The 15,277-nt window shown below is 43.9% G+C and overlaps 2 protein-coding genes across 2 annotated transcripts; both read right to left on the bottom strand.

Moving 5' to 3' along the window:
- Positions 1–688: 688 nt before the first annotated feature.
- On the bottom strand, positions 689–5,435 carry LOC103915843 (myeloid protein 1-like). The gene is made up of 7 exons (XM_009322771.1): positions 5,354–5,435; positions 4,734–4,866; positions 3,648–3,826; positions 2,931–3,101; positions 2,038–2,152; positions 1,319–1,470; positions 689–879 (listed from the first exon to the last, which is right to left on the bottom strand). The coding sequence occupies exons 1-7, from the start codon at positions 5,397–5,399 to the stop codon at positions 689–691; spliced, it is 987 nt and encodes a 328-aa protein (XP_009321046.1). The 5' UTR covers positions 5,400–5,435.
- A 6,701-nt stretch (positions 5,436–12,136) lies between these two features.
- Positions 12,137–14,680, bottom strand: LECT2 (leukocyte cell-derived chemotaxin 2). Its single transcript, XM_009322770.1, has 4 exons — positions 14,633–14,680; positions 13,112–13,208; positions 12,824–12,969; positions 12,137–12,303 (listed from the first exon to the last, which is right to left on the bottom strand). Exons 1-4 carry the CDS (start codon positions 14,676–14,678, stop codon positions 12,137–12,139), a joined length of 456 nt encoding a protein of 151 aa, XP_009321045.1. The 5' UTR covers positions 14,679–14,680.
- Between the last annotated feature and the right edge of the window lie 597 nt (positions 14,681–15,277).

Raw genomic sequence — 15,277 nt, 5'->3', positions numbered from 1 at the left:
CAGAATTTACACCTGATAGGTTAAAGAGATTTGTAGTGTAAGACTGAAAAGTCCAGGTTACAGTCAGAAGCTAGCAGTAGTGCACCTTTTCTGCCAAGTGAGGGAGTGAGCTAGTTTTCATGTTCGCTGACTTTTCAGACGCCTTGAGAAAGCTTATAATTAGTCATTGCTAATTTCCTGATTCTCTTGTAAATGCAAATTCCAACAAAAACTCGAATCTTTTTTTTCCTTGTGTGGAGTCCCTTTTGCCATCCAGTAGAGACACTGGTGGTTCTGGCATGACAACTCCCAACAGCCTCTCTTATGCCTTGTGAAGTGTTTCAATAAATAACCTTCTACTCTTCCTCAGTTCAGGTGCCTTCAAAATCTAAAGTAATCTTGTTTGCCAGGGTGCAGTAAAGTTCGTCAAGTAGCCCAAGATACAATGTTCGCAACAATTACAGGTACTTCAAAAAACAGTACCTAACCGGTATCTGGAGTGTATATTAATGTTAGCACCTTGCAATATTATGTAAGGCCCAAAGTACTGAATCAGTAGTAACGTAAACTTGTGCATATTGTATAACTTTTTTTATTTCTGTAGAATACACTTTTCCCTTCCTTCACTGAGAGGGGCTGTCCATGTGACAAGGAAAAACAACTTTTGGATGCTGAGATGAATTTATTTGGAATTTACTACATTTCCATTTCACACTTTTTGCCCTTTCCCCCTTTCGAGATTGCTAGTAGGATCTGAGTGATCGCAGTTCTCAATGTGAACGTGAGATGTGATCCCGGGAAATACTCTTTGCATTGGCAACATTTTCCCAAGGATTTGTCCCTTAGAAATTCTACCGTTGTATCTGATGGGATGGATGCAGATTAGTTTTACACAGAAGCCTGGTGAAAACAAGAGGAGGGAAAACATCAGATGACTGATGAAGCATTTGTTCTTCTGTACTAACTCTATTTCAGAAATACTAACATTTTCTGTCTTGTCCTTTCCACTGAGAAAGCAATAGTGGAAATACCAAAATAGCAAAGACACTGCGGTCATAAAAAAAAGCGTGGTTGGAGTTGTTGGCTTGGTGGAAGAGGGAGGATGGGAGGCAGGGAGAAGGTGGGGATTCCTGCTTTAGTAAAGAGAAGAGCTTCAAGACATTCTACAGAACTCAATTATTTTGCATTCTAACTTCTAGCAAGAAGTTCTGCATGTAAATGGATAGAAGATGCAGTGTTTCAAAACACGTACCTTGCTTACCTTGCAGCTAGCCAAGTAGTTAATACATCCTATATTACCTCAGGACAAAGAAATATTAAATTAAAAATGGCTACTTACCTGATCCCCTGAGTTGGACTCCATCATCAATGGCATTTCCGTTGTGGAAGAATTTAATGGGTCCGGAGAGCTCGCCAGAAAAGGGAGCATACACGGTTGCTCCATCAGCACAGATGACATCCACACCCGTGTGCTTTCCTTTACCGTTGCGTCTGAAAACAGATACATAATTAGAGAAGTCTCTTGTCAGGCCTAACATTGTCTAGAGATAGATGAGATAGCACGCTGCAAGATCTGGAAATGGGTTGTTTGGACTGAGATGGCATTGACATAGTTGACTGGCTGAAGAATCTATAAAAGTGTTTTGGTGTAGATGATGTAATACCATGTAGGGTTGATGATCTGTTAGAGTTGCAGTTTTGCAAATTGGAGAGAAAAAAAAAAAGCCTTTCTTCCAAGCCTTTAAATAGAACTGTAGAGTCACAGAAATGTTGGTTGGCAGGTATCTGTGGAGGACATCAAGTCTAACCTTCCACTTGACTGTTCCCAACACCAGCTCAGGTCTGGCACGGCTTAGTCTGAGTCATAAAAAAACCTCCAAGCACGGAGGTTTTGTGAACAATGGGGGCAACTTGTTCTGGTGCTGCATTACCCCTGTAGTGAAAATGCCTCATGTCCAACCTAAACCTTCAAAGCTGTAATTCTTAAATGGCTTAAATAGAGTTCAACTCTATTTCAGTGGAGCAGCAACAAACCCCCACGTGTTCCACTTGTAGTACCTTGGAGCTCCGTAGTATCCGCAGCCATACCGATCGCAGCCTCTTATCTCGTTTGTAGGATTCCCGGAGCACACTGTTGCCCAGCGTGTGTCTTGTTGTGGGAATGGAGGAGAAACTTTGAAATACAAAACCACAGCAGGTCAAAGTTAACTTTCGGGTCCTGTTTGAAGTGTTGCATGTTTGTAACTACTATGTTTTAGTTAGGTGGGAACATACTGGAATTACATCCCACGCATGTAGTTGGGTGTCTTCTCCACAAAATTTGTCATCCTTTAGGAAATGTAAATAGAATGTAGACCTAAGGCTGGATTGTAATGTTTCTAGATTAGGGTTATCTCATGTAAGGAACATGCTTTAAAGACAAAAATTCAAAAAGAGTATCACTGTTCCTAGAGTGTAATCTGAGGGATAGGAAAAGACTCAGTTTTGTTTCTTATTCTATGCCCAGGCTGCTGCGACTGGGCTCTTCAAGTCCTCTTCTCCATTACTATCGATGTAGTATTTGTATTTGCAAAGAATCGTCCCAAAGTCTGCTAAGATGCAATACTGAAAACATTGCTAGTAGTTAAAAGGGTACAAACAGAAGAGATGTCTGACTCAGTTTATTGCTGAGACTTGATGCTGCTGCTGTGTCATGGGGGGCAGGAAATACAATTTGATAAGCTGATACATTCTCCTTCCTGTAACACTGTCTACAGTCCTGTTACGCTGTATTTATATTGCATATTTTCTTTCTTTCAGATGTTGCTGTCAGAACCTAAGACAGAGGGGACTGTTGCTATTTGATATTGTCCTTATTTGAAATTAATTAATAACTTAATTTTCGTACATTATACTACTTATTCTGGGGTTGGCATATTTTGTTGGGTTTTTGTTTTGTTTTGTTTTTTTACCAGGCGTAAGTAGAGGAGTAGGATCGGAGTGGTCGCAGTTCTCAACGTGAATGTGAGAGATAATGCCAGGAAATACTCTTTGCATTGGCAGCATTCTCCCGAGTTGTTGCCCTCTATGGATTTGGCCGTGGTATCTGATGGGGTGAATACAGACAAGCTTTACACAGTAACCTGGAAGAGACGGGAGAGGAAGCGAGGTCAGGAAACATCAGTTGCATCTGTTCTCGGGGTGAGCAAGAACCTTTCTGTGCTAGCCTCTTATTGGACACTGTAGTGATGAAGCAGAAAGCTAGTCAAGGTACCAACAATCCTGAAATCAAAATTACTTGGATTGCTATGGAGAAGAGGAAAAGAGGGAGTTGGAAAATAGGGACAGGAAGACATCCTCTCAGCAAAATTGAGGGCATATTTCTGATACTTTATTTTTACTGTTTCCTTTTTTTTTTTTTTTATTTGGGGTGGTGGTTGTTTTTCTGCTACCTGTTTTTCAACTCCCTTCCTCCATTCTCTCCAAGAAAAGCATAGGAAAAGGACTACATCCTGCTGGTGCTGACTTCCGATATTTCTTAGCAGCAGTCTAGTTGTGCTTCAGTGTAGGAACTAGAGAGGGGGCAAGATTAATCGACGCTTTGCTTGAACTGAAGAGCCACAGAAATCTTAAGTAAATAAAATGATTACTTGCTCATGCCTCACAACCTATCTGCTGTTATTACTTGCCTGATCCCCTGATTTGGACTCCATCATCAATGGCATTTCCATTATGAAAAAATCGAATGGGTCCGGAGAGCTGGCCGCTGAAAGGAGCGTACACCGTCGCTCCATCATTTTTTTTGACATCCACGCCCGTGTGCTTTCCGTGCTTTCCGTGCTTTCCATGCTTTCCTTTACCACCGTGCCTGAAAACATGCATATGTAATTAGAGAAGTCTGTCAGGCTTAACATTATGTATAGATAGATCAGTTAACACGGTACGGTATCTGAACCTTGTCTAACCACATTTTTGCATCTGCAATGAAATGGGAAAGAAACCTTTTATTATTGCAAAATGTTCGTATTACTCTGACCTTCTTTAAAAGGGGATGGGATTTCAAATTTCAAGCGCGTTTTTAATTTTCCCAAGTTCATGGGATATTTCAAGCTGTTACAGAAAAGTACCCCTGTTCTACCCCAAAATACATCTGTGCCGGTGTAAAATAGAATCTTATGTTTGGCATTTTCTCATTTAGAAATTTGGAAGTTGCATGATGAGGATGGACACTTCTTATAGCGCCTGGGGTGATGAGGATGGGCACTTCTTACAGCGCCTGGGGAGAGGAGACGACAGGAAAACGCAGGGAAGGCAGGAGTCATTCTACGTATTTTTCAGGGAAATATAACCTGTTCTGTTATGAGGTGCCTACTTAAAGACAACAATGCTGGCAGACCTTTAGCTTGTGTAAATTAATCTACTTAGCTTCCTGTAGGCTGTTGCTGAATGTTAGTTAAATAGCTGGTCTATAAGCAACAAGAATAAATGAGACAAATCCTTGAAATACTTTCCGTTCCCTTTACTCTGGCTGCTAATTCGTGTAACGGTCTCGCTTCTTCACCCATGCATCAGTTAGTAGCGGTGGTATTACTGCACTTCTGCAAGATTGCCAAGTAATGTCCCAAAAACGACTAAGAGGTCCCGCAGACAACAGTCTTCTCTCATTCTAAGTGTCAACTGGTTAAACTCCACTTTTTCCTCCCGTGTGAACATTTCATTTAGGAAAGCAACAGCAAACCCCACTGCGCCAGGTTCCCGATGCCCCGCTGCGGTACCTGTCAGCGCCGAAATAGCCGCAGCCGTATCTATCGCAGCCCCGGATTTTGTTGATGGCATTGCCGCTGCAGATCTGTGCCCAGTGTCTGTGCTGTTGTTGGGGCGGGTACGCGTCCAACTGTTTGGCGAAAACTTCACGTGCAAAAGAGGAAAATAGGGAAAATTCAAACTTCTGAGTACGGTACAACAGAACATGTTAAGGTGCAGAATAGGGTGTTTAAAGTGGAAGACGAGCTCAGGGGAGTTTATAATTTCAGAAACTGTAGGTAAAAGAACATTGTACAACCTGCTATATAGATTTGATCCCTTTTTCTTGAGGTCTTAAGGTACGTACACTAAAAACAAAGCAAAGCTATAGAGAAATATTTTTAATATAAGTTTGTGAAATAAGTCAAACTAGTTTCACTTTCTTCATGAAACCTCTAAACACTTCAATATATGACTAAATGCACACCTAATTCCGTATTTTATAATAGTCATATCTGTGCACATTACCATAATTCTTCATAAAACTAGATTGAAAAAAACTTTGCATTATTTATGTTTGAGTGAATTTCAATAATTTGTTAGCGTCTGCCTAAAACCCGTCAAGACCAACTGCAATATAGCATCGACTCACCAGTGGACACCAGGCTGACCAGAGCGACCAGACTGAGAGCTGGCATTTTGTGGCTGTTTCACCGGTGTTCTTTGATCGAATCAAAGACGTTGAGCAGTAGCTGCCTGGGGTATTTATGTGTTTTCGGAAGCCCAAGTCCGTTGTCTTGGCCAATCAGTCTTGAGCCAAGTATTACAGCTCCGGGCGGATGGTGTTGCCATATTAGGCACTGAGGATGTCTACAAATTCTAACAGTTGTTAGAGCTGGTTGGGAAAGACTGATAAAATAATTGGTCTCTTAGCACACAGTAGCAGATGGAAATGAACAATCCCACATTTCAGGAAGCTCTGGTTGAACTGTTTCTTAATACCTTTTCTCCCCCCCTCCTGAAGCAAGGGCACTCTTAGGCCGAAAATGGTAGGAACCAAGAATACAGTCCAGAGGACTGAGTTGGAGGGGAAAAATGGGCAAACCTCTGTGGTGGATGTAACCAGGATCCAGCACCTCCTCCCCAGGTGTATGTGCCCGTTAGAGCTTTCTAACAGAGTGACGGAGAATGCATGAAGCTGTAATGTTTGGTGTAGCGTGAGTATTCACTTAGGCTAAGAAATACAGGTGCTTTTGCATGGAAACACATCTTTTTTTTTCCTGTTCAGCTGAAATTATCACCTAGCCTGGGCTTAAATCCATGAAGTCTTTTCACTGAAACCCTAGTTTTTGACAACTAAATTCTTATTAAAGCATCTTCAAGCTCTGAAACAAACAGTTGCAAACCCAAGTTGCATGGCATAACTGACATGGAGCTAAAAAATTCTAGGTTTTAAAATGAGTTGTTTAGTATCTGCTTGATTTCAGCTTTTGTACTGTTAAGCAGGCTCCTTAGTGTCTCTTTTAATCCTTCAGTTTGATTTTTCTGCACTACTTACAGAAAGCATTCGATTTTCTTTACAGACATGTCTGTCTTAATACAAAATTTGAATGAGTCATGGCGCTTTCACATACGCTATCTGATATTCCAAGTCACAGAAACCTCTGGAAGTCCTGCAGGTTTTATTCACAGGAGAAACAGATGTCTCCCTGCCCCGCTTCTAGTTTGCAAAGAGCATCTGTACGTTGTGTTTTCTGAAAATCTCCATGGAGCAAGCAGCTGGAGACAAATTTTTCACTTGTGGTTCCAAGCTTTTTTTACAGCCAGCATTTAAGCCCCAAGCAATCTTTTAGCCCTCCCTGGGGTTATTACAAGTGGCTTTGCTGATTTTATCCCTGCTGCTTTCTTCCGCATCCTGCCAGAAAGAACTGCTGGTTTTCACACTCGTAGCCACCAAACGAGTATTTATATAAATGTTGTGTCCCCTCAGTCTAGTTTTGATGAGGCTTTTGGTTGTAACTTGCTCAATATAACGGCGTCTAGGCTTACAAATGATACAAGGTGCTGGTAATAGCTCTCAGTGGGTATTCAGGATTTGGGGATGCTGCTTACCCCTGAACTGAAAGACGGGGTGTGTGGGTTTGTGTGACCCTTGCCAGAAACAGCCTTCGTCGCTAGAAGCTGGGAGAGCTTGTGTAATGTGCTTTCCAGGTTTATTCACCTTCATTTGGCACGAGCTCTCCGCAAACCCCCTCAGCTCTCCTTAGCAGAGAGAATCAGCAAGGGAGGCGGTATGGGTGGCATCTTTCAATTAAGATTTCATAGCATAGAGGTAGTAAAGTATTTCTGAGCTTGGCTAGCTTGATACTAGCTGCTGTAAGCTTTTTTCCCTACTGGAGACAAAACCACTGAAAAATAAAGACTTTATTTGGGTGGTGCCTGGCCGTTCCCAGTTGAGGGGTCTCCAGTGGGGTTTCTGCAATAATGATCTCTCTCAACCAGGTTTTATTTCTGATTTATTCCTGACTGCCAGTTTGCACTAGTAGATTTTTAAATATCTCATTATACAAATTTTACCTGGGGCAGACCTGCCTTGAAAAGCTAATGATTTTTATAGACTTTTGTGAACTCACATGCTCCTAATTTTACCAAGGAATGAATTGCAGCACCTCAATCCACTCTGCAGTGTCTTGTGAACGAAAGGCTGGGTGTAAAGCCAGCCAAGCTGGTAGGCACGAGGAGAAAAGTACAGCTGTGTTATAGGTGCACAGACACGGAAGAAGCTTTTCTCTGAGTCCTGTTCTGCAGTCTGGTATTTTGTAAAATGGCTCTAAGCTGCCCATTCTTTGCAATTTTTTCCATCTCATTTGTGTTACAGAGGTGACTCCAAATTGCTCGTAGCTGTGTACATTTTTTATATTTTCTCCATCAGAGATCTTAACAGCATTGTATCTTACTCTGTTTTTTCTAAAACATGTCAAAATGTCATTTGCTACAGTAATATATCTAATGCACTTCTGGTAAAGTATTCTTAATAAAACAGTTTTCAAGTGTATGATACTGCAGTTGAGATTTCTCAGTGTGTTCCCCATCTTTCCTGGGCGAGCTGGAAGGTGCAGACCTCTCACCTTGGGCACGAGGAAGCTCTGAACCGAAGTTGGTGGGATTCCTGTGTTGGGCAACGGAGATGCTAATGTAACAGTTGGCAGGTGCAGTTGTGAAAGACACGAACTGGCCGCTTAGCACACGCTAACAGAAGGATATGGAACAACCAGCCGGCATTGCACAGCCCCTGGGAGCTGCAGTTGCACCGTTTCCTTCCCCGCGGCGGGGAGCGGGCAAGGAGATGGAGAGGGGCCAGCGTGCAGCGCTGCGAGGAGCACACTGAGAGCAGGTGGGCTGGCTGGGGAAATGCTGACTTCTTTCTCCTGCGTGAACGGTGCGAGTTCCCTGTTTTGCCCCTTTTATGTCAGCAGTAACTTCCCTAGCTGTGTAAGTCCCTTCAAGGTCTTTTCATGGACTGAGCAAGAGCGCAGCGAGCACATGTGAGTGTTTGGGCTGGTATCAACAGGCAGTGAATGAGTTAAGCCTGATGCTGTCCAGGAGAAATCCCTATTTTGCTATTCAGCCTTTCCAAAGATACTGTGACTCTGCTGTGTATATTATGTAGTGTTCAGGAGGGTCCGCTGCCCACCAGGGCTTTTGGATAGATGGTACCTGCCATGCGCGTGTCCATAAACCTTGCAAACATTAGACTAGTCCCTCTTAACATATTAATTATCTTAACACCATCTCTTAATGAGCAAATGGTAAAATGATGGAATAAGGGGTTTGGAGGAAAAAAGCCAGAAAACTGAGAGACACACCTGGGCAATGGTAGTGGAGTCTTTGAGCAGAAACATCAGCAAAAGCCAGGGCCAAACCCTGAGCCGGGGCAAATCCAACCCCCCAGCCAAGGCCTGCGGTTTCCTCCCAGCTGTGCTGCCATCCTCCATTTGTTGCCCACAAGTCAGGGCTGGTTTCTCCATCGTTTCCTTTACACGTGTTTCAGCTCGGTGGGATTCAACCAACGTCCAAAAACTGATGATTTGGCCCATCAAGTCCTTCCTCTTCACAACCTCTGTGGGGCTGCGGCCCCAGTGAACCAGATAAATGAGCGCTGTGCATCTTATTTCTTGGTGATGTTACAGTATCATAACTGTATGTTTGCCAGGCTTGTTAGCAGGCAGTTGAAAAGGTAAATTCTCTTCCTAGCTATATTTTGCAGAACAATTGGCTTTGTCCTTCTTGGCGAGCCCGGTGTGTTCAGTGTGGGAACAAGTCAATGCTGAGCACTTGCCTCCCAGCTGATCTGCACACATTATGTTATTAAAGAACCTTAAAAGCTGTTTCTCTGGAAAATAAATAATATTCTTTGTGCTAATCATTAAAAACAAATTGCGATTTAAAAATCAACCGTAGAAGAATCTACTTGTGCAATTAGCAGCCCAGGCTTTCATGGTAAAAATCAAGCTGGCACAACGTAAAACAACTTGCACTCGCTATTTACTCAGGCTTCTGATAGCTTGACGAGGCTGAGATAAAAGGAATTTTGCCAGAATGATTAATTAAGCTTTGTGTTCGCTGCTTATATTGTAGTATCGTTGGAAAATCAGCAGGTCGCGCTAGCTGATCAGCCATGGTTGGGCATGTCATTTTAAGTAGATAGCAGGCTGTAGGAGATCTGAGTATGTTGCCTTTCTTCTTTGCTAAGTATGAGCTGAAGACGAAGCTGAAGTTGTGCTGGTGCACAGCTCTGATTGAAGACTCCACCTCGAATTTATTTTGCCTTTTTGATATACTTGCTAAGCCTGAGCTAGGCAGGTTTTAATGGGGAGGATGGAGGAACACAAAAGAAAATCTTTTTTGCTACTGATGTCCTATCCTGTGGGGAGGACAAAGCTCTGGCTGAATCCTCCAAATGTCCTTTAATGCTTGGGGAAATAGAAGGGAATAGTGCAGATTTGGGTTGCAGCCTCAGGCAGTTAGGACTTTCACAGTTTGGGACCCCAGCTCATCTCTCTGTCTGGGACCTTGTGGTACAAACTTACAAAATTAAAGGGATAGCAAGGAAAAGATCCCTGCAGAACTGCTGCAGAAAAAAAAGCAATTCTGCATGGCCTGAGTTTGCCAACTCTTTCCTGAGAAGCCAAGTTGCCTCGTTGCTTCCCCCAGCACCCTTTCCCCTCATCTTGAATATTTCTAAAGCTGTGTATTTTACCAGCCCTTTATTTCCTTCCTGGAGTCAGCTACAAATTGTACTTTCCCTTCTTCTACAGCCATTTTTTTTTTTACTAAACTGAAAAGATAAAGCTGGATTTACTTATACTGTTTGCCCCAACTGCTCTGTAACCTGAAATAGAAAGTGTTATTTAATTTTTCTTCCCTGCTGCTGGGTGACAGCCCCAGCTAAACCAGGAATTTTTAGCATTTGCCCTCTACCTCTCTCAGGCACCTGCCGGAGCACCCCGCATCCCTGCACCAAAGCACTGCACCTCCCTGCGCTGCTGGAAAAACTCAGATTAAATAATAGCTCCCTGAAAAGGTTTGTGAAACCCGTCTGTGGGGACAGACCAGAACAGTGCTGAGCTGTTGTCATTAATGTACAGGTGAAAATGTTACTTGTAGAGGAGCAAAGGTGGTGAGTTCGGAGCAGCTCCATCACAAGCCGGGGGGACCACGAATCCCTGGGAGTGGGTGCTGCTGCGTGGACTCTCTGGACTGCAGGAGGGCAGGATGCTGTGCCGAGGGCAGGGAGAAGGCAGGCTGGGGTCTCTCAGTGCTGTTTTGGCGTTCATGTTCCTCCCAGGGCCCTGATGATACCTGTGTGCTGTGCTTCAGAAAGGAGGTGATGGGATCTTCTGTCCCTATTAACAGGTTCCTGATGCATATGACAGCTGAGGGAGGAGGAAGGAGACAAGTGTGACCCAGGGAAGAGCTCACCTGTCTTTGCTGGGGGAAAAAAGTGTCGGCTCATGTTTTCTTTCCCATACAAGGACTAAAATCAAGTAAAAATGTTAATTTTGTGGTCGAGTGTATTAAGGCTGGAAGCTTGGTGCCCTGCTCAGTCAGCAGGGTCAGCTCAGTGTTTCGTTAGGTTTTGCATGGAGAAGTGGGGACCTGATTGGGACCTTCCCTTTTCAAATGTGAGAAGTTGATAACTGGGTTAAAAACTGGGATTTTAACCAAGTGAAACTTAGGTGGAAGTGTTTCTTTTCTGCAGGCAGCCAGCTTCATGACAAAAATAAAAAAAATTGGTCAAAACTGGAAAACCCTGGGGACTTCTGCTGAAATGTTTCTGCTTTCAGTATAAGGAAAAGGTTTTTTCACAGAAAACCCAGTTGTATTGACGCACCATCAATGCCTGGTTGCTATCTGCCTCTGCAGGTTTGGGCTGTGTGTTTATATGGACGTGCCGATGTTTCTTTCATAGCAAAGTTAAAGGACACAGCGGGTTCAGCACTTTGCACAGATGTAGCAAATATCTTTCTGCAGTTTCTTAGGAAAAACAAATCTGCTGTCAGGACATACGCAGCTCCCACTGAAGCAGCTTCCCTGCTTATCCGAGGCTGCAGTTGCGTTAGTAAATACGTGAGAGCCTGCAGCACTTGTCGAGCACTTTAGCCCTTGAGACTCTCAGTAGCACGTTGGTAGCCTTGGCCTGAAAAGCCCTGTCCTGTTAACAAGAGCTTGTTGTCCCGGGAAAGTCTTCAGCTGATTTACTAGTGGAAAGAAATGCCTCACTTGGACAAAAAGAAACCTGGGTGTGCCAAGGCAATCCTGAAGCAATCCCGAGTCTGGGGAAAAGGAATGAGCTACTTCATTAATGTTGTTTCATGTTTTTGGTCATGGGCCCCAGGAACGATTTGTGTTTCAGCTTTATACAATTTTTTTCCCCCAGCTGCATTAAAAAAGCAGAACCCAGCCCAAACTCTGTGACAGCACCAAAGAAATTCAAAGCAATTTGTAGTGAAGCAGCTCTTTAATAGTGTGATTTTTCATTTGCAAGCAAAGTGAAATTTCTGACTTATCAAAGAAATCTTTGTGTTTGGCTGCAAAGAGAGCAGAGAAGTCCAAGACGAGTGAGCTGCAGCATGGCTCGCTGCGGTGCTGCTGAGCATCGAGGATCCACCATCTCCCAGCCACTCGTCATTGCCCGCTGCTTCAGCCTTCATCTGCGAGTGCAGTGATGTGCAAGACACGGTAACAGCTTTAAAGCATGTGCTATACCTTACTCTGAGTCTGTTCATGTTCAGAGAACCACCAGCATTTTGTTCATGGACACTTTTTAGGTGGAACAACTGTTTGAGGCTCAGTGGCTTCTGCTGGAGTGACTACCTATGCCCAAGCAATTTAATGAATATACAAGTGGGGGGCTGAAGGCGCAGCCGCCCGTTTACAGGTTGGGAGTAGGATCTGTTAAGTCACAGTTCTGGATATGGACATGGGACGTAATTCCTCGGTAGACCCTTTGCATGGGCAGCAGGATGCCGATTTTCTCTCCCTTCTTGATGGGGCCGCGGTACTTGATGGGTTTGATGTAAAACATCTTAATGCAGAATCCTGTTAACAGGGGAGAGAGAAGAGGGGGAAACTGTTGCTCCTATGAAATAGTTTAAAAGCCTGGCAAAGTCATAACGTTCAGTAGCAAAATACGAATGACAATAAAATGATAAGAGATTCAGCAGCAGAAAAAGTTACAGAAAATGCTGTGACGCTGCTGTAGCATCAAGAAGAGAGAATAAGAAAAGAAATAAATTAACATGGAGGAGGGTGGGGAAGGGGATTAGGGTGGGTAAAATTGCATGAGCAAGTCAGAGGCTGTTCCTTTAATTATCCAAAATGTGCAAAGCTTCATCCTTTGACTTTTTTAATAGAGGTGAAATGCCGTAATACTTTCAATAAATTTTCCTGCATTAACAGAACCTGGATTTTAAAGTTACAGTTTTTGCTTGGATTCACGTACAAGCACACTGCAGTTCAGGTTGTGTTCATGATTTTTGGCTCAGTTTAAAGCTCTGTAAAGGAATCGGAGCATTTTGCAATCAAGCTTGGCAAGACGCACGCCTTTCAGCTCCGGTACCTGATCCTGAAAGCTGAACTCCGTTGTCGACGGCATTGCCGTTTCCATAGGGCCTGGCTTGTCTGTCGATCTTCCCCGTGAAGGGTGCGTACACCACCGAGCCGTCCTCGCACACCACGTCCACTCCCATGTGCTGCCTCCTTCCTCTGAAGAAGAAGAGCAAGGCGGGTTAGCCCGCGGTGGAGTGCCTTGCCGGCTAGAAACCCTCCTCTCGCCCATTTTTTCATGCTTATTTTTATTTTAAGAAAGTTTCAAGCACAGCCATCTCCCGTCATCCCAGCCCAGGACCTGGAGCGGTTGTATCCGCCGCAGCCCTGAGAGTCGCAGCCTCTGATTTTGTTTGCAGGTTGACTTGAGCAGATTTTTGCCCATTGTGCTGCAGCAGCTAGAAAAGAAGAAAAGAGAAGAACAGAAGATGAAACCCACAAACTAGAAAGGGGATTTCCCAGCCCGTGATGTTTAATCAATAGCAAGGCCCCTTTGGACTTTGCTGTAACGATGGATCAGGCTTCAGGGAACTAGGAAGTTGTTCATCTTTTAATGTAGGTTAATTTTAGGGATGCAATGAAACAGCGTTTTTTTGTTTTATGCTTTGTCAAATGACGTTTGAGGGTACTTAAAGGAGCGACTTCAAAGCAAAAATGCAGAACAAATAGATCTGGAGGGGACATCACGGAGTGACCCACTCCTCTCCCATTGCCCCGGGGCAGTTGTGCTGCATTCACATAGCAGACGTGGGGCTGGAGCTACGGGATGTGACCTGGAAGGTGACCTGAGCCACCTGGGATCTTGGAATCCTAAACTGTAACTGTAAAAAACAGGACTGAGAGAGACCCACCAGCTCCATTCCTATTCCCTAATGTGGGATCCAGTCAAAAATAAAAGCTGTCATCTAGCTTTTACTAATTGCATTTTCTATCTCCCAGTGTTTCTACATTACTGTTTCAAAGTAGCAGCCAGTAGGGTAACAGCCTCGTATTTTTTTATTCCAGACTCCAGCTACCATCACCCACAGCCAAACCCGTGCTGATCTCATGGCCCCAGTGACGTCTGAGAGAGGGGAGATGTTTATAGGGCGGCAGGGAGGAAAGGCAACCCCTGACTTGGTACCTTCTACAAGCCTCTAACAGCCCTGCTCCCCCCACCAAAACTACTAGGGTTTCCCAGGGGATGCTCTTGGGGCTCCCTATGGAGAACAGGGCTGGTCTAGCAAGAAGCAACGAGTTGAGGTTTATCCGCGTGTGTGAACAGCTCGGCAGGCACCGTCCCCGTTGGGCTCTGGGAGCGTAGGCAAACAGGGGCAGTGATGTGCTGGCACTGAAGGTCTGGTGCTAAAAGGGTGCAGGGACTCTCTAATGCCTTCCTTGAGCAAAACAGCCCTTTGTTCTAGGTCGTCTTCATTTATTTTAATGAACTGTGTATTCTTTGTGAAATCAAAGGTGATGACATTAAACACAGAAACAGCTCTGGGAACACTCTACGCTTAGCGGGCTGATCTTGAAGTAAAAGGTTTTTAAGAAAACGTGCATGCTGTTAGTAATTGATATGCCTCAGCTGATTCTTTCTTATTCAGTCAACATCATTACTCCAACAAAATTTTGCCACAACTCTTTACCATACTAGAAAGGATTTTTCCGTGGAGGTTTCTATGCAATGCGAGAGGGGTTATTTTCAAAAGCAAAAAATGGCAGAGAGCAAATCAGTTCCTAAATCCTTACAGATACACTTCATTAAAAAAAAAAAAAAGGAGAGAAAGAAAAAGAAGGCAGGTTACAATGAGCAATGTTTAACAAAATTCAGCTAACTCACCACTGGAGATCACAATTGCGAGGATGACTGCTGTGACTCTGTGCATTTTCACGTGCCTTGAGAGCTCTGCTTTCAAAGTGAAAGGTCTGAAATACTTTGCTTTCTATTTATACATCCCAACAGAGGCTGTATCCAAATTTTTCCAGCCAATCAGAAAATTTATGTGGCCTCGGTTCTTGTGCTTGCAGATTCAGGCCAGCAGCAAGAACTGGCAGCAGCCCTGGAGGTGTACCACCAGCCTGGCTAACTGGCGGTGCAGAGGCTCCAACCTATTTAGCAACAGCAGCTACGTGGTTTTGCTTGCTTTTGTTTACAATGAAACCATGAGTATTAAACCCAAATTTTAAGGACAATTTGTAACTATTTCTCTTCATTCCTGCCTGTTGCACAATCCTGAAGTTTAGCAAGATAATTTGGGTGGAGAAAGGGAAAAGAGTTCAAATGAGCTTAAAAAAATATCTGGGCAGATGGATACCTTGCCCTCCCACCATGGCTGTTGCTTCATGGAAGGAAGTTCAGCCAGGAGGACACAGCTCTGTGCCACGCATCACACCCAACCTCATGCTGGAAAAATCGGATCAGGCGACCTGTGAAGTGAGACCCTTGCACCCCATTTTTGTTAGCCGGCTTCATTAATGCGTCCCA

The sequence above is a fragment of the Pygoscelis adeliae genome, unplaced genomic scaffold (assembly GCF_000699105.1).
Source record: "Pygoscelis adeliae isolate BGI_AS28 unplaced genomic scaffold, ASM69910v1 Scaffold34, whole genome shotgun sequence".
In the NCBI taxonomy this organism is placed as follows: Eukaryota; Metazoa; Chordata; class Aves; order Sphenisciformes; family Spheniscidae; genus Pygoscelis; species Pygoscelis adeliae.
Note: the sequence above shows the minus strand (reverse complement) of the source record. Positions and strands in the feature narration are given on the sequence as shown.

Coding starts and splice junctions, on each gene's coding strand:
- LECT2 (XM_009322770.1), bottom strand. CDS start 14,678: ATGCACAGAGTCACAGCAGTCATCCTCGCAATTGTGATCTCCAGTG. Junction 13,209..14,632: donor CGCAATTGTGATCTCCAGTG/GTGAGTTAGCTG, acceptor CTTCTTTTCTAG/CTGCTGCAGCACAATGGGCA. Junction 12,970..13,111: donor GGCGGATACAACCGCTCCAG/GTCCTGGGCTGG, acceptor CTTCTTCTTCAG/AGGAAGGAGGCAGCACATGG.
- LOC103915843 (XM_009322771.1), bottom strand. CDS start 5,399: ATGCCAGCTCTCAGTCTGGTCGCTCTGGTCAGCCTGGTGTCCACTG. Junction 3,102..3,647: donor AGTCCAAATCAGGGGATCAG/GCAAGTAATAAC, acceptor CGTCTCTTCCAG/GTTACTGTGTAAAGCTTGTC. Junction 1,471..2,037: donor GGATACTACGGAGCTCCAAG/GTACTACAAGTG, acceptor ATCTGTTTTCAG/ACGCAACGGTAAAGGAAAGC.